This window comes from Simochromis diagramma, unplaced genomic scaffold, assembly GCF_900408965.1.
Source record: "Simochromis diagramma unplaced genomic scaffold, fSimDia1.1 OVJJ01000402.1, whole genome shotgun sequence".
In the NCBI taxonomy this organism is placed as follows: domain Eukaryota; kingdom Metazoa; phylum Chordata; class Actinopteri; order Cichliformes; family Cichlidae; genus Simochromis; species Simochromis diagramma.
Window position 1 is genome coordinate 582082 of NW_024386972.1, and position 26707 is coordinate 608788.

Here is a 26707-nt window from a genome sequence, read left to right on the forward strand (position 1 = left end):
ATGGAAAGGCTCAATTTGTTATTAATGGTGCAAACCTCCAGAGGGGAGTTGGAGTGCACACCAGCTGCAATGGAAAGCTGCTGTGAGTAAATCAGCAAGGGGGCTGAAAGGGATAAACCAAAGACAAACGCACCCCAAAAAAAATAAAATATGTACATATGGCAACTGTTCTACCACTAAACGAACAGCTGATTGCCTAACCTTGATTTCTAATCTGTCATCTAAAGCTCATAGCCTTTTATTTTCATGAATGGATTTGATGTTTGTTCCCTAAAAAGGTGCCAGGTCCTTACAACGAGGCAGTAGAAACAGATTTATGTGTCCACAACAAGTGCAAATATATACAAACAGACAAATGCATGAAGTGAGACAGATGGCAAACCAAAATACTGTACCTTAAAAAGAGACACGCTGGAAGTTGCACTTCTCTTGGAGTCGACAGGCTTTTTATCAACTAAAATGAGCACAGCGAATAAAAGAGTGAGAATTAATTGCTCCACAAGTGTCTTTCTTTCTGCCAGTGCAGTAAAAAACGATCAGTGGGAGTGTATGCAAGGGAAAATGATTCAGGACAGTGTGTTTGGCACAGAAAACATTGCATTTTTAAAGCTTGTACAAAAGTAGACATAACAGGTAATTTAATGCACTACACATCAATCTCTCTCTTGGTCAAAAAAAATTAGTCATGTCAAAGGGCTCATGAGCTCCACTGGCTTCAGGGGGAGCCTGAAAAGTCAGTGTGGAGTGCCACAGTGAATTCAGCGAGTCTTTCAATAATGCAACAGTTCAACATCTGATGAGAGGAATACGTTTACTTGTGCATATGCGTTAGAGAGAAATAGAATTGGGTCTCATGTGAACTCCCTAATCAAGAACAGCCCCGAGAATATAATCTTCTAATCTTAACAAAAGGAAATCATTACATTTTACGATACTCCAAAACAACACACACTTCTTAAGTCAACGCACTTAAATTCATCCCCGCACTCTAAATCTGTTTTTATCGCCCCGACAATGTGACATTTTTACGCCAAAATAACAGCACGTCTCTGACAAACTCACTGTTTCCAATGAAAGAAAAAATAAAAAGAAAGCTCCACTTTTAATTTATGTTTCCGAGCTCCCCTGCTGTTGAGAACATACTGTTTCATCATCTGAATTAAATCATGCTAAGCATTGCAGACTAGTGACTCCACTCAGACTGTACTCTTATAGCTTTGACTTTAGTCCAGTCTTTAACATCATCACCCATCCAAGATCCAAACTAGAGAGAGGAAAAAAAAAAAACTTCCACTGAAGTTTAAAGACTCGTCAGGTAGAGTTTCTTACAAGACTGCGATCTTTGTTCTACTGTTGATGCCCAGGTCAAAGGCTCAGGTCAAATGTAAATAACAGCCAGGCACTACTACTTTTAGCTGCTCCCTTGTTATTGGGGGTCGCCACAGCACATGGCTCCAGATGTTTGACACCTAGATGGCCTCTCTGACACAACTTCAAAGCAAATTTCTGTCACTGTCTGGAATTAAACCAGCAACCTTCTGCCAACATATCATTTTTTAATGTTATTCTGTGAATATTTTGTTCCCAAAATCAAGATTGAAATGAGCTGTTTAAAGCTATAACATGGTTTAACTGAAATAACATAAGTAATGGTCATGTAATCCTGTTGTTTCCGAGCTGGGGTACATTTAGCTGGGAAACACAATGATTCAGTGTCCTGTTGGTGTTGACAGAAAAGAAAAGTCACTCAATACTGAAGAATATGGCAGTTTGAGACAGTCAGAAGAATACTGCCTGCAGCTCGTTTCTGTCCTCGTGCTGGGTTTTAAATTTCAAACCCTCTCATTACAGATCAGACCGAGTTCGCTGGGGAGAAGTTACAGCTGGTGCAGTGAATAAAAGCAACACCAGTGATAGCCAGTGTGTGTGTGCACCTCAGTCAAATACACTATGGACACAATAGTGCTATCATTTATAATTTATGCCTGCAGTGCACCTTTTACACTGAGCAAGTCCAGGTTAAAATTTGTTATATGTTAAAATGAAAACAATCATGGCAAGAATATATTTAGCTCCATTTCTCTTCTCTAACATATGATTTTCATGATTAAATAACAACTTTTAATTAAATCTAAAGCTAACTTCCAGAATTCAAGCACTAAAAAAAAAACAAGGAAACATGATCATTGTGTGAGCCAATAAGATGCTACACAACATTACTCTGCTGTGAAACACTAAAGTAACTGTTTTGCTCACCGCACGATTCTGAAAACTTTCACCTTCCACTTTTTTGTCTAACCCAGCACTTACACTTATCTCTAAATACAAGGTAACCAAACGGAAGGGACAACAAACATGTAAGCAGAGAAATACACGGGTAAGTGGACCAACCAGTGGACAAAGAAAGGCATGGCCACAGATTGTTGCATGCATCCACACTAAAACAATCACTCAATCACTTATCTGCACAATGTCATACAAACACACCTCTAAACAGCATGTTACCTTTTGCACAATGTTTCTGTCTTTTGCACAACCCACTGTGATTTTTGCACTTTTCTATTTCTTTATCTTGTGTCTGTATCATTCTGTTCTGTCTGGTGTTGCACTGGTTATTTGCAATGTTTGCACACTTTGCACTTTATGTAGTCCTGCCTTGATTGTCTGTTATGTGTAGCAGCATGGTCTTGGAGAAACGCTGTCTCGTTTCACTGTGTATGGTACAACTGCACATGCTTGAAATAACAAAGCCACTTGACTAGACTTGAAAAAAAAGTGTTTTTGTTTAAAATGTGGCATTTATACTACATTTATGGCTAGCATCCTACTTCCTGTATTTCTTTCACATCCACTAACAACAGTCACTAAACTGGACCTACAGACCGTGTTTATGCTGTTGATGCCTTTTGTACCATTTTAACAAAACATCTTAAAAGAAACAAACAATGTGCTGCTTGGTACAGACCATCTAAAAAGGTTTATGCTTCAGTTTTAATAAGTAAAATTATAGTATTTTATCAGTCTGATACTTAGCATCAAAGCAAAGACTGTATATGTGCCTGTGCACTGCTAAGGCACATAAATGGTTTATGAATTCCTTGCTAACCAAGTTTGCTGGCATTAGCTGATTTAGCTGATGACTTAGCACTCCACCCTCTCATTCTAATATAGAAGCTTCCAGATGGCAGCAGCCCAAATGCTAACAATAAAGTGTATAATTCAAAGTACAAAACCACTGGATGATATAAGTATAAAAAGGGTTATCAGCTAATAAACTTGTTTATATTGTCAATTATATCAGTTATTATTCTCCTCTAAATATTTAGAGGAGAATACTAAGTAAACAGAAGATAAAAAATTACTTCTCCATAGCTTCTTTTCCACAGTGGACACAAATAATAATCCTTGTAACTATACTTGTATGTAAGATATGTTTCTGTGTTTTATCTACACAGCTTGGACACAGCTTTAGTTTGTAAAGCTAGCTGGTTAGCTGTCTCATCAAGTAAATGACAAACAGCTTCTCTATTTTATTTATTTAATGGAAAAAAATATCAGTTTAGAAAACCTAAAGCAATGCTTTTTTAAATTATACATCAACCACAAACTGAGCAAAGAACATTTCAGATGTATTTTTCTTCACTTCTCGATAAAAGAGTATTAAAAAGCCAACGTCTATAAATCAGGAAGGTCATCTGACATCAGCAATGAGCTCAGTATTCCCTTCACACTGAGTAATAGAACTTGAATGAGCTTAGTGATAAGGCAGTGTGTGGAACAATAGAGGATCAGAGCGCAGTGAAAGTACGAGTTCATCTTACCCTTTGGCTCCTCTGTGTCATCAGTTTCCAGCAGCCTGGGAGACAGAGAGAAATGAGGTCACTCTCTAATGCAATAAAGAGATGACAGAAGTTACACGTTTTTCACAAGTGATGCTGGCAAACAGCACCAAATATATGTATATCACTCTTAAATACACTATTATAGCCCACAAATGCACACTTAAGTCTAAAATAAATTGCAAGAACTGCAGCAAGCAACTTACTGCGTCTCATATGACATAAATCCATTTACTCATGCTGCTCTTCCACTCCCGTGTCAGCTATGATATAACAGCAAAGCCTTTCTTGCATCTGAAGATATGGCCATTCATTTCCAAGTAATGGGCGTTAAAAATGGATGGGGACAGCAGCTGCCTGTGGGGTAGCAGCAGTGATGTAACAGGAGGAGGGGAGAAATGCTTTAATACAATAGAGGACATCTGCAACGGGTCAAAGGTTATTGGAGAGAGGGAAGGCAGAGGCTACACAAACCCTAGTTCATTTCAGATGCATCATTCAAGTACATCCCACTGTGCTTCATTAAAAGCCCGCAACCACACACTGTTGTGAGAAAGTGAACCTCAAAGTTCACACTATAAACAAGCAGCAGCAAGCGCTTACAATTAACTGCATCACAGAGTGCTTCTTGAGAACGAGGGAGTGTGGGTTTAGCCTCTACTTTAAGAGTCTAACCTCTTAAGTTCAGTTGTTCCTTCAGTGTACATTTGTCACCAAATACTTTCTGCATAGTGGAAATAAAAGGAATCTGAGATAAGCAAAAGTAGTAGTAGTTTTAAGCAAATAAAGCTGATTAATTGGCTGGTTTCTTCCAGCCCTCTTTTCCTCAAAGACAGACTTGACACAGTTGGATTATTATCAGGATTTGATAATCTTCCTAAAGCTATTTTGAGCAAATATGGCTACAGATGAGCAAGTGCCAGGTACCATACTATAATCAAATGTCAGTTTATGAAAGCTGCCTATGCCCATCAGTCCAAAATTGATCGCATGCCACACCCAGGCATAAAGGATGTTTGTTTCCTCCTTTTTCTTATTAAGTAAGCAGTATATCTTCTTAGCTGACTCTTAATGTTAACCGTTTACATGCACAGGAGCTACAACTACACTATGCAGCTGCAAAAGGGAACAAAACAACATTTAAACGTTGGCTTGGACTCCGTATTATTTCGCTTTTCCCTGTACTGCTGTAATTTGTGAGCCTAAAACTACTACAGAAGTGTTTTTTATTGCAGTTTCTTATGAGTAATTCTTGGCTTGGATTTGTTTACTACACAAACTTTTGTCAGTTCTTAACAGCCACGCCTCCTGATAGTTTTGTGAAGACATCACGCTACACTGGCAATATATTCTTTGGCCTGTATTTATGTAGTTAACAATAAACTGAAGTGATGCAATACTCAAAAATCTCTGGCTGCAGAGATTTAGATTTAACACAGACGTATAAAACCTATGTTGTGTGTAAGCAAACCACGAACCCCTCTGAAACTATTCTCCGTCACAACATGACGTGCGCCTTCGTAGATCTGTAACCATACGTCAAGTCAACACAGCTCCAAACTATTTTGAGTGGCCTGTTCAGCACCGTTGATTCCTCCTACGCATTCCCAGCTATATTTTCTTTTTTGGGGCCCCAGTTTTTGATTGGATCAATGAGAGAATGATCATAACATTATAATGTAAGGACTCACAGATGTCAGCTCATTTGTGGAAGGAGATTGCCAAAACTATTGGAATGGAGACAATGGATTGTACAAAGAAATGGAAAAACTTGAGGGACGAAGATGTTTGTTTCTTGAAAACAAACAAAAGAAAAGAAAAATTGACCACAACAAAGAGTGGGAACGCAGGAGGAAAAAAGTCCCAGCACTTTGTTTCTGCTGTGGCTGGCAGCACATAAAACATCAGGACAGGACCACAAGGTAATTAACACATAATGCACCTCACACAAGTATGAATGCTGGTAATGGTGACGGCAACTTGCGTAGATTATGTTGTAGACTCCACAATGATTTGCTGCAGAAGTCCAAATCGGTCATTGCTCTGACTTACATGTATTTGTAGACCTTATAACCCTCATTGTTTGATCTCGGACAGCCCATTTTTAACAACCAACCTTATAAGTCTCAGAAACACATCACCTTTGCTACCCACACGTTGACGGTCAGCTGAAAGTAGATGAAGAAAACCGGAATGCAGTTTAGTGGGCGAAAAGCAAAACAGAGGGGAACTTTCCAATCCAGCCAGGCACTTGTGTAATCAAACAAACACTCACAGTAAAAGTGTTCACATAAATTTATGTTTAGCTTTGTGTGCATCATATTAAATTATATCATGAGAGAAAATGAAATAAGAGCATAAAAACAACACTTGTGGCTGCAGCGTTGTTAAAAGCTGTAATTTTATTACATCTGATTTGTGTGCTTAACTTTTTGAGGCATTTGTCTTTGCTGTGGCTCAGTACTGTAAACAGTCCTTAGCCTTAATCCCAATTCTGTTTTGTTTATAAAGAGGTACCAACCCCATAATGTCAGTAGCATTAATAGTTGTGGTTTGTTACACATGCTTGATAGCATAGAGCACTTTCAAACCAAGATTACTATGACCTATGCAGCAACTTGTCCTGGAAATTCTATGTATACTATCCCAAACTCATATGATAACATACACACACACACACACATTAAAAAATAGATACTGTTGGCTTTTAACCTTCTGTAACTGAATATAACTTGTGGTAACTAAATGGTTGCCCAGGGTGTTGCACACTCACCATCATGTTAGATTGCACAGTTTACCTGATAGGAGGCAAACTTTCTGGAAACAGTCACAGTCTGGACTGAGAGCAATCGATCTCAGAGAGATTAAAGGTTTGCAAATAACTGATGTCTAATTTATCAATTCAGACAGATTGCCAGCATGTTGCCATCAGTCTGAACGAGTCTTTGTCAATGAGCACAATTCAAGGGGACTGGACTCAATTGGCAGCAAGCTGGTTGTATTCTGGTTATATTCCTATAGAATGAGAAGGATGCTGAGGGCAAATGTAGTGGTTACATTTGCATTTAGCACAGGTCATTGCTATGTTATCAGAAACAGATTGTTGAAGTGAAGTTGAAGTTGGCAACTTGAGCTCATTTGTCTGCAGTCAGACTAATATTAGACTGACTCTGTCTCAATAGCAGGTTTTAGTTACAGTGTTGACAATCACATTTTGCATCAAAATAATAGCTGAAGCGAACGTTATCTTATCGAACATAACAGATATCGACAAAGTTTAACTTGAGGACATAATTTAAAGTTGATATCACACAGTGAGGGAAGTACTGTGATAATATTGTATTGTGGGGTGATTCCGATTCCTACCTCTATTAAAAACCAGGAGTCTTTAACATAAAATTAAAAAAAATAAATCATAATAAAGGGAGAAAGAAGCCAAAGAGTGCGCTTTCATGCACACAAACGCATCAGATGTTGGATGACAAAGCATTACCAAACGGATTCTTCTTAAATTGCTAAGGGTGCAATGTAACAGTTTAACGTCAAAAAGCAGACTTTTGGAATGTCACCCTTCAACTGCAACTTCACGAGGAAAAGATTCGTGTCTGTTGCAGATAAACGCCTGTTGACAGCTTTCATTATCACCGAGACAGCCAAGCTCCAGTTTCCTGTACGCTCTTTCTGTAAAAGACTACACAAAAATGTTGCTCAAGTTTCAGTAAATATGTGTGACCCACTAAAGACATGAGAGTCAATGCTGAACGCAGATGTCTTAAAATAAAGGAAAATATATGAAGTACTAAAAACCATTAATATATGGGAATACCTAGACAACAAAAGTTTCTACAGTACCATACTTATGTATGTTGTGTAAGCCTGCACAGCTGGGCTGTGATGTGTAGTGAACATCATAACAGAACTTACAAAAATAGTAGCTAACATGACAGGCATGTGACACAAACACCTTAACCTGTCAACCTGCCTTTCTGCTCTCTGTAATTAAAAACACAGTCCATAAACTGCACTCTGTACTTTCCCCAAACACTCTTTCTGCAGTGGTAAGCCGACGCACTGAGAGAAGTTCCTCTCACATTTCATAACCTGTTTACAAAAAAAAGAGAGAGAAAGTTCTAATCCAAATAAAGCCACAAAAGCAGAACGATGATCACTGTTAAAATATGCATGTAGAAATAAAAAAAAGACATATTTATTTTAAAACATAATCAAACTAGCCAAACTTGCCATAAAATATGATAACGTAGAACACTGAAACATGCCATGCTGCTTGTGATCTATTTTTATTTTAAGGCCATAACCCAAGGCATGTCTTTTCCAATGTATAAAATAGCTTGTCTATAATATGCTTAATTAAGCGCAAAGCATGAAAAGTTGGCAGAGCTCAACAGCTCTACACTCATTCCCTTCCAACTCTGATTTTATCTCAGCACTCTTATCCATCTCTGTTCTTCTCCTCACCAGCATCACTCCCTCAGGCAGCTTTATTCAGGAACAGACAAGTCCAGTTATGTGCATGCAGCAGAATCCGCAGCATGATTACAGCCCCAGACCCACGACTGGACATGTTTTACTCCGTCTGTGTACAATTCTCAGAAACAAGCATTCCTCTGAGAAACCTCCAGGTTCTTCATCCAGTCAAGCTGACAATAGAGGTTCATTATTCGCTGGTTTTGTGAGCCCCTCATATAACTGTGAAGTGAACCAAAGCAAGCAGCATGTACGTAATCACAGCAAAACACACCATGGCAAAATAAACAAGGTAGTCCTGTTCTTTGCACACATGGCCAATTTTGGAAATGCTAGCACTTGTGTTTACCTCAAACAGAAGATAGCACAAAGTGTTCTCCAAATGCGCCGATTTGTTACCTCCTTTTCACGTACTGGGAGCCAGCAAGCCCATTTAAAGTTATTTAATACCTGAATAAAAATGGCCCAATTGCTGCAAATGTTCTCTAAATCAAAGAAACCTCAGAAAAGCAATGCACTACGTTTTCTTCTCCTGAAATTAGTTTTAAGAGATTTACATGTGCATCAGTTATCTGTTCTTAGAGGATTTGCTTGCACAAGTCTGTGCAGCTCTGTTTCATGACCCTGGCCAATTTTATGTCACCATGAAAACAACAATGAGACTGGTCTTGTACAAACAACGGGTTAGTGTGTGTTTAATATCTAATATTATGACAATGTGGATAAACTCACCTGGAATAGGAGGACATCTTTATGGAGGGCACAGCTTCTGATTTTGAGGATGTAGTCGTTTCTGTTTTGGGGTAAGCTGTTCTCTTTGTGGGTTCTTCATTAGCAGGCTCCACAGGTTCTGCTACTTTACTCCTGAAGCCCCTCCTGGTGCATGTTTGCTCTGCTCCATTATCCTCACATTTCTCTTTCTCCTTTGTTGTTAAAGACACTGTTTCGGATGTGCCTGGAGTTTTCCTGTCCTTACGCACGTACTTTGAGGTGAGCTCCTCTGTGTTGCCATAGCGCTCAGCCAACTCCCGCCTTCTTTCTGCCTTGTAGCGAGCAATTCGCTCAGCCTTGGTCTCTGGCGCAGAGCTCTGCAGGGTGTCTATTCCATCCATTACGCTGTTCGACTCGGTTTAAGAGACTAGTTTCTTGATATGTGATCCAACTTTTTTCTTTAAAATCTCCCGTGACAGCAATGTCTCACTCCATCAAAATCATTCCAGCGCTGCAAACAAGGAAGGAAGACGTCATTAGTGCATCCTGCAGATACAATTTCAGACAACTGGCCCATTAAAGCTGGTTAAAACCGGATGTACCAACACATACAGTAAACAAGAGAAGTGAGGGCACTCCTGTACAACATCACTTAGACGTCCAATGCAAAACAGATGGGTAAATGCTTCAGACTTGGCACAAGAGGCATCAGTGCATATCAGTAACAGCTCAGACACTGCGGAGGACATTTTGCACAACCTTGACCTCAATAGACTGCATCCAGAAAAATAATAAACGTTGCTAAAGCACATCAAAGAAGGATTGTGAACTCTGAGATAAGACTAAGATAAATTACATTTGTTTTTTGAACGTGTAGTATGCACAGAGGTGGGATGTTGGGGGGGTAACATTACCATGCTAGCCTGTGGAAATATCGAAAATACTGACTGACAAGACAAATTCAGTAATCAGAAACACACACATTGGTGCAGCTTTCATAAGAAACTAAGCAAATTGCATCTCTCTCAGCCAAGCCCTGCCGTATCACATCTGGCCCCCACCTCATGAAAATGATGTCAGCCAGATCAAAGACGCCTGACCACCGCTGTGAGGCTCCGATTTGAACCTCTATTACATCGACAAACTTTGAGGTGGTTGGAAAGTTGAGGTGGGGGTATAGAGTGGTAAATGCACATGCAATATTATCTTAATCCCATGTTATTTCTTACAGCTTTGCACCTAGCTTATCCGCTCTCAGAATTATTATCCAGTGTAATGACTGTCTTTACAGTGCATTGAAATCTCTATGTTGTCCATTAGTGTGAATCAGTAAATGTTTATTTTCATCTCTACATGTCCATGCATGCTGAGACAGGCTTCAGCTACCCGTGTCTGTGAAAAGGATCATCTTTTAATCATCTCCTTTCCACATCCTTCAGGCACCCCCCCCAAAAAAAAAACCCACTATAAAATAACTTGACTTTTCAATACCAAGTGAGTCACAATGATTTAGGGAGAAAGAAAAAACAATAAGACTGTTAAGTTCAACTCACTTTGTTCCAGTAAGTATTCACAGAGGAGGAAAAAAAGCCACACACGGTCTGAACGCAGAGCTCTGAAAACGGCACTGCCAGCTGACAACAGCAATAATAATAATTAGGCACCGTTTCTGACCGCTGGACCAAAAGCACTGGGGCTTTTCCACAGACGTTTCTCACAGCACAAGTATGCTCACGATGCTTTGGAAAAGTCACAGAGAAGACAGAGGGGCGTGAGGTATTTTTATTGGGGAAACAAAGAAACCGTCATTATACAAAAAAACAAAGTCTTTTAGAGGCTCGTCACACCATCTCTAAACATTTAACCAGAGCAAAGTCGATGTGACACCACAGATAAACGTTAGCCAAACATCTTCATATTTGCCGATAAGCCAAAAGCAACAACACCACAGGTCATTTTAGCCAATGCACGTGCATGACCAGTATACGTATCCATACATTAATCACAGATGCATATACCATAGAGGGGCACATGTTAAACATAGCCCCCCGAATTCCCTATAAATACAGAGCATGAGTTAATTAAGAACATGAGTTCTCACACTTCAGGGATATGGGAAAATAAGTGTTCCGCATCTGGGCAATGTTAGTAATGTGAGAGGCAAGAAGAAAGAGGAAAACTGAGGAATGGGTCAAGGCAACAGGAAAAACAAAGGTGTGTCTGATCATAAGGTAGAATAAATGCTTTGACTCTAAGAGCCTATTCTGTAACAGTGATAAGCTAGAACAAATATTGAGTCCTTACAATCTGTGACCACCTTTTAGTTAATAAATGACTCCCTTTAAAAGAGAATACAGCTTTGAAATATTACATAGGAAACTGGTGTATATTATACAGAATGTGTATGTGTACTAGGTTGCCACAAACAATTATTTTGATAGTCGACTAGTCACCGATTATTTTTGCGATTAGTCGACTAATCAGATCATGCGTCCATTGGACGTAAATCGTACAGCTTATTGCACCAGCATGCATCTGCTTTTATATAACTATCATTAGCTTACAGATTTAAGTGTTTAGGGTATGTGCTAACTAAAAATAAAGACAAGATGATAGTTTATTAAATTTAAATGAAATTTGCAGATTGTTTCGGTGGAGTTTAATAAACTCAGCCGTCTGCTCCTTGCTATCTAAAATATAACAGGACACCAGAGTATACTCTCGAGCATCTCACACTTCTGATAATCAGTTGTCTGCTTGACGTTTATTCAGCTGTGTAGAAACTATAACTTTAATCTCAGCCAAACCGATTTACTCAGGAACAAATAAAATACTGAAAAAAAGCCAAACAATAACATTTTTAAGTTATCTAAGTGACTTATATATCATGTTTAACCTGAGTAGCGAAAGACGGCGGTGGGTTTGAAAACGATTTGCCGGGTGTCCGGTGTTCTCACCGGCTCTAGTGAGCCTTGAACCCCGGCTAACTATCGAGCTAGTGGGTAACAGACGTCTCCGAAAACGTCAGAGCGCTTTTGAAAATATGTGGTGTCTTGATAAACTGAGCAGATATTTGAGGTTTACACAGCTACATTCTCGCCTGAAAATATGTTAAACGTTTATTTTGTGACCCAGAAAGAATAATAAGAGTAACATTAAAACTAACTAGCTGCTGCCATTGTTGGAAACATTGAACAGTGAATTCTGGGACACAGTTTCTTCTTCTTCGGGGTTTAACGGCAGCTGGCATCCTTGTACATGCTGTGCTGCCATCTTCTGTTTCAGTCCGTTATTACACTCTTAAATCCTACTACTTATTCCTGCGTCTTTTGGGATCTTACAAAGCTTCGACGCGTCGACTATTAAATTAGTCGTCGATGTAATCGTGACTAGTCGACTAATCGTGGCAGCCCTAATGTATACGAGTGCCATCCAGTAAGAGAAAATGTGTCTGTTGGTCTTCACCTTGGCCCCATTCCTCCTCAACCTAAAATAAGAGATTTTCTACACACTGAGCGACCACAGTGTCTCCCTTAGTTTACTTTGCGACTGTGTTGGACGGCTCCATGCCGTCTGAGCCTTCTTACAAGCCTGCAGATGTCCTAGACACCTACTATTAATCTGCTTTGTGTAGAAAAGATCCCAACAATCCTTAAAATTAGTCAATGAGTACAGTTCACATTGATTCCAGTTAGTCTGATGTCAAGCATCTGTGCTCATTTCACCGTTTCTCCTGCAGACGCCCAGGTATATTAAGTGCCACAAACTATGCTTGGCAACTTATGTTAGTGCTTTAGTTTTCATTCTGTCACCCCTTCAAGAAAATGTGCCATCGCCAATCAAATTAATTACACATGGAAAAGTCCCCTGCATCTATTTTAAAAGTTCAGTGACTGCCCGCATGCTGGTCCCAGCTCTTCCTGTCTTTGCGTTTTTGGATCACAGACTAAGTCGCTGTTTTGGTGGTCTTTGGTAACTTTTAGCTGCCTCTCCAATTAGTGTTTTGCCTTATGCCTTGACAATAATAACTTTTGTGTACTGCATTCCTGCTCTTGTTCTGATGAGCAGCTGCAAGCTGGAGGGCCGCTGTAACCAGAACTGCAGAGCTGAATCAGGACTACAGTTGCAACCAAGTGCAGTCTTGGCTGAAACTGGTTTCTTGTCCCACTGCATGAGACAAAGAAAAAGAAAGAAAGAAAAAATTCACTGTCACAAAGTGCATGGGTATTAAGGTATTTAAAGGCTAGCTTCTTATACATGTATTACTTAACAACAAATGATGTAAGCGCCAGAGGTTGTGGTTTGAAGTTCACATACACTCATCATCCTGTCATGGTAATTTGGGGTTTTTTCAAGCGGTTTTCCATGGTGGAATAATTGTGCTGCATACATCTTCAATTACTTCAAAACACAAGAGTTGGGGCACACTGGGTCAAGACAGGCTCAAATGAATTCACGCAAATCTTTTCACAGGTGCTGAGGATTGACAAATAAGGCCTATTAAGTTCTCATTAGTCATCATGATTGACTACAACTGCTAATTTCTCTTTGCTGCCATAAAAAGGATTTGTTTGACAGGACTCGTTGGATTGACCAATACTCAGGAAAATGTCCAAGAAACTCAGTTTCTCCTTCTTCGATCTGCACTAAGCTTGAGCTATTTGGTCCCAAATGAAAAGACGTATGTGAGTGGTGAAATCTTCAGCCAGAATTATACCAAAAGCTTGTTGATGGCATCAAAAGCATCTGGTTGTGGTACAAATTACTAAGGGACATTTAGCCAAATATTAGTTGGGGGTGTTTGTATGTATTTGAGGCTGTATGTATACTTCTTTTCTTGTGTGGATTGGATTTATTCTGGATTTTCTCTAAACTTGTGCACCCAATTTGTTATTTAAAGTCATTGAAGATATGTTGTACAATCATATCCACCCTAGAAGAAAAACGGCTCGAATTAATCATTAAAAGCCCCAAATTACCATGACATTTATGCCCATGATGAGTGTATGTAAACTTCTGACCACAACTGGAACGTAGCTCTGTGGGAAAAACTGCAACTAAACTAGAACAGACTCTGGGTACACATCCCAGCTTAGACTAGGCAAAAGCTTTTAAAGCAGAGTTCACAACACAATACGAAAACCAAATGAGAAATTAAACACGCACGCCTAATCAACTGGGAACACCGCTTCCAAGACTGAAGCTTTCCTGGGTTACAGAGCTCAAAAAGAAACAGATATTTATGATTAGAGTGTATTAGATTTCTCATCAAGCCTAATTTGTTTTAGGGTATTTCACAGTTTACATTCTTATAATATGGTAAAACCACCAAAATCAAAGTAGAACCAAAGCAACCCTAAATTGTGACGTTCCCTGACCTGTTTGAAGCAAAGAGCCATTTTCGCAACAAATACTAACACAGAAATCTTTAATTTGACTTGACCTTTAGGTTTGAACTCAATGCTACACCAAAACAAAGCCTTATGAAGGCAAAAAGGATCCTTCATTTAGATGTTGATTTCAGGACTGCACGCGCGTGTGTGTGTGCGCTTACGTAATTCACCTAGGTCACTACCTATAAAAGGAGAGCTCCACAGTGCACTAAAGCTTATCCGTGGAGACCCAGAACGTCGAGGCTGCTTTGTTTGGAAGCCGCCTCTGTTATTTTAAGCAACAAGGGGACTCAAAATGCAGTTGTGAGTCATACTTTAAAAATCATCACCCCCTCTATCAGCACATGTGGACTCACCCAGAATATTTGTTTTGTTAGGTGATTTACAACACCAAAACACTGCATGGTGCCTTTACCTATTTATGGTTATTTCTTGAGTAATGAAGACAAGCGCAGCTACCAGGATCAAAAAAGCAGTAAGATAGGCCTACATAAGTGAAAGGAGTAATAGCAGTCGACATAACAATAAAAAAGGGCCAAAGCTCCCAACAGAACAAAACATCTGTTTCCATCACAGCAGCTAAGTCATCTGGTTCAGTATGATTGTCCCTGAAAGGGGATCACATCACATATTTGAGAGCAGCTTGTTAACAAAGACAAAACAAAACATCTTGTTCTTTTGTTTTGTGTCACTGGTGACATTGTGTCTGTCTTGTTCACTATGTAGTTATACCAGTCAGTCCTACCGGCTAATTTATGTGGGCAATAATATTTCTGCTCCTCTAGGGCACGCAAACAAACTGAATCATCGGCTTCCAATCACTAGAGTGTTCTCTGACCTTTTGTTGCCCATTGGGAGCTGTTACTGTCTACAAGAGGAAGATCTGTCTCAACACAGGCCAAGTATGTCACTTCCTGGCCGTGCCCCATATCCTTCTTCCTAAAAGCTTTTTCTCAACCCTGGCAAATGTCCAGTGCTCTCTTAAATAGAAGGGATGGGTAGTGAGAAAAACTTTGAATTGTTTCAGGCAGCATCTATTTTGGACTCAAAATATCTTCAAATCATTTCCTCTTGTAAGTCTAAGTACTGCATGACAGGGCCATCTTAAAATGTTTACTCCTCTCAAGTAAGGAGTTACTTGAGATTACATAACGTCTGTAAAAAATGCAATATACCACAAATGCAGAAGTTACAACACTTAAACTCACTGGATAAAACAATTATGCTGCCTGCAGTTAAACTGTCAAGTGTTTTACTGGCTGGTATAAGCAGCTCAAATGAGAAAACCCAGTTAATTTTCACCATGTCACTGTTGGTCACTGATGATTTGAGTTACAGGAAATGAACACCTGTTGACATATTCATAAGAACAGCATACACAGAAACTACTCTGAGATAAGGGCCAGACAGAATGCTGCCCTAGAGGCAGATATTGACCTGTAGTCTACCAGATTAGATTTTGTCAGAAATCACATGTCCAAACAAGAGGACAGAGCAGGACTGTGGTCAACACTCTACTCATGAATAGTAGATTTGTATGGAAAAGGCTTTTAACTGTGTATATATGCAAAAAAAATACATCACTGGTAAAGAATGAACCAAGGTGCATGTAAGCACTGTTTAGCAAACATTTAAGGTGTTATGACAGACAGTCAGTCAGCCTTTCACCACAAAGCCCACAGCTCTGTAAGTCATCAACTTAATGAGAGAAGTCACAGGACCAATGAAACATATTGAGCTCACAACCAAAGACCGATATGAACTCGTGTCCAACCTTTCAGTATTGTTTCAGTTCAGCTTTGCCAGAATTCCCACAAGTCTTCTGTTTTTTCTCATTGAAAGCCTAAACACCACAGACATTTACACCTGACCGCCCTAGACTGTGACAGCTCTCAGGTTTCAAATCTGCCAAGTTGTTTTATGGCCATTAGTACACAGGATATACATGTTGTTTTGTATCATCATGACAACATTTTAGCCACTTCACAAATTCACATAAACAGTAAACCATCAGAGAAATGTTCTTTTCCTAATCGTACAAAATCGGGGGGAGCTGCTAAAGACAGAGCCAGCCAGTTGCTGACACAGTCTCTTCCTGAGGGAAGAGGGTGGAGAGTGGAAACTCTGCTCCACTAAGAAAACCAGGTGCCAGTGCAAAAACAAACTGGCCTTCCATTTTTAAAATAAAGAAGAAAAAAAGGATTTACAGCTGGTGGTGTGCTGAGAAATCCTCAGCCAGCATCAGGAGCCATGAAGGAACAAAACAAAAGATGGAAGTAAAAAAGTGTGCTCTTTAGTACAGAGGAAGGAAGCATATGCGAGCAACTTCCAAAAGTATTCCTTCCTTTGAGATTTGGCCATCTAATGTGAATCCCCAAATTTTACTGATGAATTCCAGTAAAAGTAAGAAAAGATCAGTGTTTACTGCCTCTGAGGGAGACTGTGACATCACCCATCCAGCCCTCAAGTAAATGTACCCAATTTATGCACGTCTCAGCTCAGTGTGCAAGTCTCTACTGCATTTTGGACTCATGTATGTTGTGCAATGGTTTCTATCGTACTTCCTCTCCACAGGTGTTAACATGAGGGGGGTAGGGTTAAAGTGATACATGCACACATAGAAACAGATGAGAGACATGTAATAATATTAAATCCTTAGCCCAGTTAAGTCCAACAAACATCTGTAAAGGAAGCCCTAGGCCTGGTTAGCCCACCAGGAGCTCTGCTGCAGAGTCACAGGTCAAACACCCGAGAGGACAAACTTCCACCTTCACTGCACTTCAAAAGCAGTCAAAACTTCAAAAATATTCTTACTCAAAGAAGTAATATAGTAATATCAAATCTTACCATTATTGTGTTCTTTTTATGTCCAGAGAAAGCAACATGTCATCCTACCGCTGTCGACAACAGAAAAATGACAGGAAGCACAAGAAGTCCTGTGATTTGTTTGGTATACAATATGTTGCATTGGGTGTGTATGACTACAACCAGGTCATGTGCCTTTCCACTGAAAGCAGACACAGGTCACTAGCCCTAATGCAATAACCCCATGTTTTATACGTATATCGATCCATGCAAGCAATCAAACCAATGTTTTTCAAATGGAAAAAAATGCATCGTGATGTGGCCCGGGAGGACGGTAGATGGAGGGTGTGTCGATTTTTCTTTCTTTTTTTTTTTTAAGCAACCCTCACATAACAATTAACCACATAGTGAGTGTTCAATGTGTGTCTCATTAAAAAGCAATCTTTCAGCACTTAAGGTGGTTTAAGTGCCCTGCCTGCAACAACTGGCAAATTTTAATCACAACTCCAACTGTCCCCGTCGCCGCTAATAGAGTCCGCTTCAGAGTTTCAGTCTGACAGCAGGGTGTGTTTGTCTATCTTGGCAACGGGGTCTTCAATCACATGACTAAACTATCCCTTTGATCTGTGAGGGAAAAGAGGGAAATGGAGTTAAAGTGACAGAGGAAGGAAAAGCAGCTGTAGACAGAAGAAGAGTACGGAGGGCAGAGGACGATACAAAAAAGGGATTGTGAACGGAGACAAGAGGGTCCAACAGGAAAACGTGTGGGGAAAGAGGACGGGAGATGGGAAGAAAGCTGGAGAAAATGGGCTTTTGTGGTGAAGGGGGGGGATGGATGTGATGGCTTTGTGGGGCATGTGTTTCCAGGGTGCCGAGAGGCCTCAGTCTGGTGATATGGGGGTGAGGAGCAGAGGGAGGAGGACAAAATCTGCTACTGCAAAAAAAAACAACAGGGTCTGAGACTAATCCATCTCCCCCTCTCCCCCCCCTCTTTCTCACAGAGACACAAAGTCCCTTAAATCCCTTTTACCAGAAGTCCTGCTGACTGGAGCCAGTAGCCCGAAAAGCAGTTGACATAACAACCCTGTGGGTACTCGTGCTGTAGAAATGCACTGACCCGCTTCAGGCAGCACTACTTATGTCACCAGAAAGACAAAGAAAGCGTGCAGCTTCCCCTCCTGGAAATATTTAATTTGGCTACATGTCATTCAAACACAATCAAGCCTCAAAGTTACACTGGACAGCGCGAGTGTGTGTTTTTTTTCCTCTATTTACAGACTACGTTTTTGTCCAAGCCGTCCAAGCTTTCCATTTTCCTCCATTCAGAGAAGCCATTAAGCATTGCATATGGGGAAAAACAAACACGCAAACACACTCACACAAATGCACTGTGCACATGCAAAGAGGGGAACACAAGAAAAAAAAAAAAAAAAAAAGAAGAAGACAGGCGAGGAGACTGCCTCTCCAACAAAATACTGCAATCATGGAAGCTGCAGCGGTGAGAAGGAAGGGTGGGGTTTATGGTACTTTATCTAGCCAGGAGATCATATACGTGCACACACACAAACACACACACATGCACAGCAGAAGCAAACACCCAGACAGATGTTGGGGTTTTTTTGTTAAATGGGATACATCTAGCATAGTAGCTGCAATTAAAGCCACAACCCCCAGAGCAGGCACACAGAAAGAATTTTAGTGCTCCAGCAACACTTCCAGCACATCGGTTTTGCCAACTTACGATGGAAAATGTGAAAAGTAAATGACTAAAAGCCGTTTCAATTTTACAAAAACCTCTACTGGGTCAGTTAAGCGAGGGAGAACTGATGTTTGCATCCATTGTTCCTTCTCTTCTGCATGCACTTCCACGATTTATATCAGTAGTTCCTGCTGTGAGGCCACTTTTGATCAAATGAAAATATTGTTGCACAACCAAAACTAAATTCAAAAACTGCCCAGAGGCAGGACATTTGACAAATAAATGGGTTTGCACATGTTAAAGTAGCAACTTCAGTAGCTAAAAATGACATGACCTCAACTACATGAGAATTAATCCACTCTCTCTTTTCAGACAGCTGTTCGATAGCTGTATGTGAAATAAGAGCATGTAACTATCTCTGCTGTTGTTCTTCCTCACAGCTGAGTTGAAGACCCTGACAAACCATAATGAGATTTTTCCGCTTGGCAACAACTTATCAGCATAGAGTTCTTCCAAGGAATAGCAGCCTCTGAGATACCGAGAAGAAGAACAGAGAGAAAGAGGACGCAAAATGAGGACTGAGGGGGGGAATTAGTGGGGTGGAATGTCTCATCCTGCCAGTGGGGTTTCTCCCTCTCAGCTCTGTGGTGTCCACTGTGCAGGGCAGACACCATCTGGCCAGCTGGAATGCTACCGAGCAGGGGGTGAGTGGAGGGTTAAAGGGGGCGTAGTATCTTGCAGGGGGATGGGTCATGGCTGAGAGATAGAGTATTAACAGTAGTGGTATTAACCACTTAATGCCAGACAAACTAAAATGTGTCAAGTAAGGAGAAAAAGCAGAAATACGACATTAAACGCTCATGAAAAAAGTGAAGCCCCCCCCCCCCCCGAATTTTCCAAAAATGCTGTTTTGCAGTTCATTCCAAAGTTTATGGCTAATTACATTTACATAAAGTCTACTACCCCACATATGACATGCATATATGATGAACAAGAGGCCTTATTTGGATTTGCTCTGTAAGCTTGAAAAACTTCCATGCAAACTTTGGCTCAGAACAGGAAGTATTGCTGCCTTTAAACACTCCCCCCAAATATGGTTTACCAATAACTGTGCATGTTTTATTCATGGGTATTTCATGGTAACATCTGCCACTCATATGGGTTTGAAGGCAATAAAAACGCTGGCTGCCAAGGACAGAAAAAAAAAAAAAAAAAAAAAAAAAAAAAAAAGCACCGCAGATACACTAACTACCTCACTTATATTTTACTCTGAGGCTTTGTTGTCAGTTGACGGTGGTGTCAGATGAAATTCTGCTCTGACAGCTAAAAAAAAAAACAAAGCGAAAGGCAGTACGGAGAAATCCCCTGTGCTCCCTCAACGCATGGAAACTATTACGCGTTTGTGCAAATCAAACGAAACCCTGAAGTATAACCATATGTTTATGTGCCATGCAAATATTAAATTGGTTAAACAGACGTCGTTATTGAAGTTGGTCCCGGTGGTGGTGCTGCTGACCAAATACAGTTTGCATCTTAGCGCTGAAGCTGGAAGCGGTCCACTCTAACTGCTAGCAAGGTTTATAAATATGTCTTAGTGGAGATTAGCCCAAGGATAACCCTCTAGCATCTTCCCAGTGGAGTTCCTATTCCTCACACTGTCACATCCCGTCTGGTTTATATAAATATTTGTACTGCTGAACTTTTTGGCTGTGCAATTGACATCAAATCCTACTGAGAGCTGAGGAAGAAAAGATGGGTCAGAGCAAGAAAGAGGGGAGCAACAGGGCTGAGTGGAATTGTGCCTGACTTTCTCAAGTACACTGTAGCTAAAGACTGAGAAATTCTCAGTATACTTAAATTCCACTGACCAGGTGAAACAATATCTACTCTAATAACTGTCTTATTTACACTGCACACGTTCCCAAAACAGCTGAGTTATAATCTCTCCGGCATGTCTTGGGTCTGTCCTGTGGCCTCCCCTTATAGGACTTGTCCAGAATATCTCATCCAGAAGGCATCCTAGTGCCCGGACAACTTCAAGTGGCTCATTTCAATGAATCCCAGAATGACCAAACTCCTCACCCTATATTTACGGGAGAACCCAGACCCACTACGGGGAACCGTATTTTAGCCACTCGTATCCACAGTCTCATGCTACCCAAAGCACTTGGACATAGCATCTTATACTCAGTTCTCTCTTCATCACAGCAGACCAGTACAACATCCTCATTACTGCTCCAAGACACTTAAATTCCTCCACTTGGGGGAGCAACTTGTCCCTTGCCCAGAGTGGGTACCCTCCCTTTTACATATAAAACATTAGCACTCAAATTAGATGGCAGAGTCATCTTTTAAACTCTTAGTTTTAGCCTTTTGGATGCTGGAACATTGTTTTGTTTTCATTTTATTCCTGAGCCCGAAGTTATTGGTTTCTGACATGGTTAGCCAGCTGTGTCCATGCACTATGTATGCACACTACAGCCAGAGATACCTATTTATTACTTAATTAAGTACCACACAATTAAACGCTAGCATTCCCCTCACCATAACTGAGGGGACTTTTTGGACAGACTGTTACTTAAAGTGTGATAAAAACCACCTATACCAGCGAGTACCTGTCAAGTTGATTTAATTTAAGTTAGAATAAAAACCAATGAGTTTGCACAACTGGTGTGAAAGGGCGAATTAGCTACAGAGACCAAAAAACGTTTATATAGTAGGCTGGAAACAAGTTATATTATGTTTAATACAAGAGTCTGAGGACTGATTGGCTTGTGGGAGTCAGCCCCAAGTGGCCACCTGAGGAACTGCAGTTCTGCACCATTCAGCTTAATTTTTTCAGCCCTGGAGGTTTGTGCCAGTCTGTACATGTACACTTTATTCTGTCAAAAGGGATATTATTGTGAAGTGACTAAAGCCTTCTTCAGTCATATGATTGTGATTACAATGTGGCAACAAACTCAAGGAGTGTCCATACCTGCCACGCATTGCTTCTGTCACGACCAGACATCTCGGAAATTCCACTAACGTATCAAAACCCTGTCATATGACAATCATCAGGATCCTGGGCTCTCAGTAGTTGTCACTTCACTCGACTCAAAGTTAACAAAAGTTTAATTCGGGACCTTTCCAATTTATAAAGGTCAGGGACATTGTCTTGAAATCACTGAATATGATTGACCACTTTTCTGCTAGTGGTTTCCTGTGTGGGTTTTAAGGTCCCAACATAGCACTGCACTGGTAGTCTGTGGGTGGTACAGCGAGACACATGTCAGCAAGTTGTAGTTGTAGTGACAGTCACCTGGGGGCACTGTCATAAGTATGTGGAATAACCGGTTGTCCCGTTAGCTAAGCCTCTACCACAGAAAAAAACAAAAAAAAAAAAAAAAAAAAAACCAGAAGTGACAGTATGAAAATAGAGATAACAATAAAACGAAGCCAGGGTTACAAAAACTGTCTAAAGAAGTAATTTAACTCTTCTTCCTATTTGTGCTTTGTTGATTTTTGATGTTTTCTTCCACACTTCCTCCTCTTTCCTGATGTCCTTGTTGTTGTTCAAAACAATGCTTCAGTCATTCAGTGTTTTACTACTGTCAGGCTATGTGAGGTTTTCTTTTTGTAGGACCTGCATACATACCGTATTATGCAAAAGCCTTGAGCCACCCCGTCATTCCCTTACATTTTGCTTGGGAAATAAGAAGTAGGTGCAATGATTTATGGAAACATATGCAAACATAAATGGAAATACAGTAGATAAAGCAAAACAGAGTGAATCTGAACTCTTAGACAAGTTTTCCTGTAATTTCTTTCAGTACTCTTCAGGAACAGTTTGCCAGCATTGTTTAAGGACATTGAAAGTTCTGCTTTGGATGTCGGCTGCCTCCAAAATTACTATTTTATGCATTTTAAACTGTGTCAACTTTGACATTTTTCACAGATTAAATAAAAATAAAACATCGATCTTCTTTGAAGTGAAACTAAATACCTAAAGATATAATTTAAAACTCTACTAAGGTGTCTGCAATGAGTAGACACAACACTGGTTCATATCTTGAGGTTTTTTTTACCTTTTTTATGCTTGAATGATTCACAGCAAACAAGAAAAACAGGAAAACATTTCTCTGAAAACATTTCTGTGAAAGGACTGGACCGAAAATAAGTGAAAAAGCAGTCAATGTCAAGAAGACCTTCAGAAAACCTGGAGAACTATTGCTCAAGATCACTTTAAAGAATTACAAGACAGAAAGACTCCTTGGAGAACTGAAATACAAAGCAATGTGATTTTAGTCGGTTGTTACTTTTCTTTTTTTTTTTTAATTAATGTGGAAATCTTGGTGTGCTTGTTTTGGTACTTTGCCTTTAGAGTCTTGTTAAAACAGTCATTGCCCAACTGACAGCTCTAACTTTACAGATTTTTTATTTTTAAATAAACATCCCGTAATTACTTTTGAGCGAAGCAACACTATCGGCGGTGCAAACACAAAAAAAAAAAAAAAAAAAAAGAAAAAAAAAAGAAAGAAAGAACAAGGAAAGAAATGCGCAGCCACCAAGTAGCAGGGCAATGTCCCACGGTCTTTGATTCCAGGGATGATTCCAGGGAACTGGCCCATGGTTAAGAGCCTCGTACACCTTGTTATTGTTTTCTTGTGATGGCAATGATCCAGGAATTGAGTTTTCTAGAAGAGAACAAAACAAGTCTGTGCAGCAAAAGCCCTCATCCACGGCACACTTCTCCACTTGTGTGGAGTAACAAGATCCCTGCAGGGACAATCCGTTACCACCCCAAGACTGACAGGAGGTGTTCGGATGAATGATAATACCTCCCAATGCCACTGCAAAACACTTACTTTTGCTTGACAACAATGGAGTCTCTGTCTCTCTTTGTTTATGGTCTTTGCATGGCTCAAAGAAAAGGCAGATAATGTGCAGCAGCACTATGCAGATGAGAGAGAGGAACTGTAAATAAAAGCAGGATGCATTGTTTGCTGATCTCATAAACCCATATTTTATTCACAATAAAAAACAGAAAAAAAAAAAAAAATCACATGTTTAGTGTGAGACATTTTTGCTATTTTACAAAAAAGAAATTTGCTCATTTTAAATTTGATTGCATCAACATGTCTCAAAAAAGTTAGAATTGAGGCAGCAAACGGCTGGACAAGTAATTGGAGGTATAAAGAAAATAGCTAGAGGAACACTTTGCAGCTAATTAGGTTAAATAGCAACAGGCCAGTTAAATCCTATATCAGACATACCTGGTAAACCTGGCAAAACATAGGACTCAAAATCAAAAAGTACCCCCCCCCCCCAAAAAAAGTACATTTTATCAATATAAACATTTGATGTGTTTCCTATGTTCTATGGTAAATAAGATATGGGTTCATGGGATTTGAAAAGCATTTTGCTTTTATTTACATTCTGCTAAGCATTTCAACCTTTTCAGTGTTGGGTTTATTCCCACAGAGAAACAGGCCCCATTACAACAGCGATTAAGAGCAATGCTTTAACATGTGCCATCCTGTTCTGCGCCTGACACACAGCACATAGTACATCTTATCAAGGCATCAGGGTTTTTTTCCCCTGAGTTGCTCAACACCAGCTGGCTCATGATGGTCCTGGGAAGCCTGTTGTGACACAAGCCACTGAAATGCCTTACAATGGGAAAATTACAGTCAAGCCTTAAACACAGTACCCCTGGGATTCAAAACTTTAGTTCTATTCATAATTTCAGAAAAAATAACAGCGACTCTTGAAATCATACATCAAACCCTTTTTGACAGATGAAAAACAAGTAAACAGAATGTAATCAACTCTAGGGTCACCTTTCCCTTAAAAACCAAAAAAAAAAAAAAAGGACAACATTTTGAATTTAAATATGCTTCGTGGCATGTGACAAGAACCAGACCCAATCATATGATCAAAAAAAGAAAAACATACTTACAAAAAACATACAAAGACAATCATACACACCTCCCCAGCAGTCTGCCAGTATTTGCACAGCCATGGTAGTCTGACACAGATAAACACGACTCTGGCTCCAAACTATTATGTGCCAGCTGGAGTGACATTACTGTAACAGCAGTGGGCCCTGAAGCCTTTTCATTTTTATCGCTCTCTCTCTGTCTTTTTTTTATCACTTTGTTTTCACAGGTGGTTTTGCAGAACAGGCCTCAAATGTTCACTCACTGCGCCCAGGGTTAGTTCCCCTCTGTGGAGAGTGAGCTCAACAACTCTCTGCTGACTAATTTGCCGAAACCTAAGTAAAAGAGCGAGGGGACGAATAAAACCAGCTAACTTTAACATGCAATTTGATATGTCACACTTGAACTGCCTTAACGGGGGGGGACCTATAGATGGAAAGGAGCGTTTGGGGTCGTTTTGCTCAATGAATACAATTAAAGGGAACAAGCCGGTAGTAGGCGTATTCAAGTGCAATATTAACCAGAAAGGTTTAAACTGGTGTTATAAAAAGCAACATTTTACTCACACCGAGTAAAATACGAAGCTAAATATGAAAAAGGCGATGACAGCCGATTTACAATGAGTGTTTCGACCCAATGCATGCATCATATCCTTGTGCGCAACATTTTTTTTTTTCCATATACAAAAATGCACGACTATCAGAGATGAGCATTTCCTCAAACAGCCATTAAATGCTTCAAATTGTTCACAGGAAGTGCAGTTTGTGCTAATGCCTTCAAACATCCAGCGTGACAGCACCGGAGTTAGTTACACCATAACAACACGGTCATTACAAAAAAGGGGGGAAAAAATAACCCCCTAAGTTTTAAACATACCTGCGACCCACCGTGGAGGTCTCCTTACGCGCCAGCAAACAACCACATACACGCCGAGATATTAAAGAGACCCTCTGTGATACAGCTGTTCAAACACTCGCTCTGTTTTGGAAAGTTTGGTGGCAGCACTAACGTTAACCTGAGCACGTAGTTCAAGCCGTCAGATAGCGTTTCACCGGCAAGAGCGAGTCCTCCACGACAGACGGCATGAAAGCAAAGTGAGCAATGAGTCAGCACTTGCCTTCTTCAGAAGACAGATAGGCTCTCCATACCACCCTTCACCGAAACTGAGGGGTCAGCACGGCGGAGTCCTGCCTGGTCAGTATGCAGAGAGAGAAAAAGCTGTGATAGCGGGTACTGGAAGCAGGTCGAGTGGCTTCAAACTTAAAATGCTATCTCTTCTCTGATTGGTTGGAACCAAACGGCGGTGCGTTCGCGTCTTTCCAGTAAACGCCCCTTTTCCTAGCTGTAATGTATAAATTACGACTGTGTGTGTGTGTGTGTGTCTGTGTGTGTGTGTGTGTGTGTGTACAGTAAGAAAATAAAAGTAATTATATACCAAGAAGTTAAATTTAGTAAATGCCAAAAGCTTTACATGACTACATTATGTGTATTCCTTATTGGGGCATTTCTTGTTTGTGCTGCTTGATACACCGCATTGTACCGCACTGATTAAAATAAAAACAATAATTGAGCCAGTGGCAAAGTCTATGATCTGTTAGTGAGGGACTGAAAGCTTTAACACTATTTATAGATCCATAAACTAAAAAATGGGGTGGGGGGGGGGGTATACAAACCCAACACTTTAAAAACACACTCTCCCCTCTTTCTCTTTGTGTGTCACTGTCGCTGCTTCTTATATGTTACAGATTTTCTTACACATGCAACCACATAATGCAAAGCAGGTGAGTTCTATATCTGGCACTTTGGTTGCTCATTAAGCGAAGGCCCGCTTTGATATCTTGCAGCGCACCCTGG

General features: G+C 40.2%; 1 protein-coding gene across 5 annotated transcripts in view; it reads right to left on the reverse strand.

The window, feature by feature from the left end:
• Window positions 1-26102, reverse strand: part of svild (supervillin d) — a 47013-nt gene extending 20911 nt beyond the window's left edge. Inside the window, exons 1-4 of one of the 5 annotated variants that reach the window (XM_040039227.1) lie at window positions 25730-26102; window positions 9057-9546; window positions 3822-3856; window positions 396-454 (exon numbers count right to left, since the gene is read on the reverse strand). In XM_040039227.1, coding sequence (XP_039895161.1) covers window positions 396-454; window positions 3822-3856; window positions 9057-9436 — 474 coding nt within the window. In that variant the 5' untranslated portion in view covers window positions 9437-9546; window positions 25730-26102. Of the gene's footprint in view, window positions 1-395; window positions 455-3821; window positions 3857-4045; window positions 9547-10629; window positions 10643-17275; window positions 18211-25729 lie in introns of those variants that run through there. The other 4 variants (XM_040039229.1, XM_040039230.1, XM_040039232.1 and 1 more) reach the window with 4 other exon arrangements.
• Between the last annotated feature and the right edge of the window lie 605 nt (window positions 26103-26707).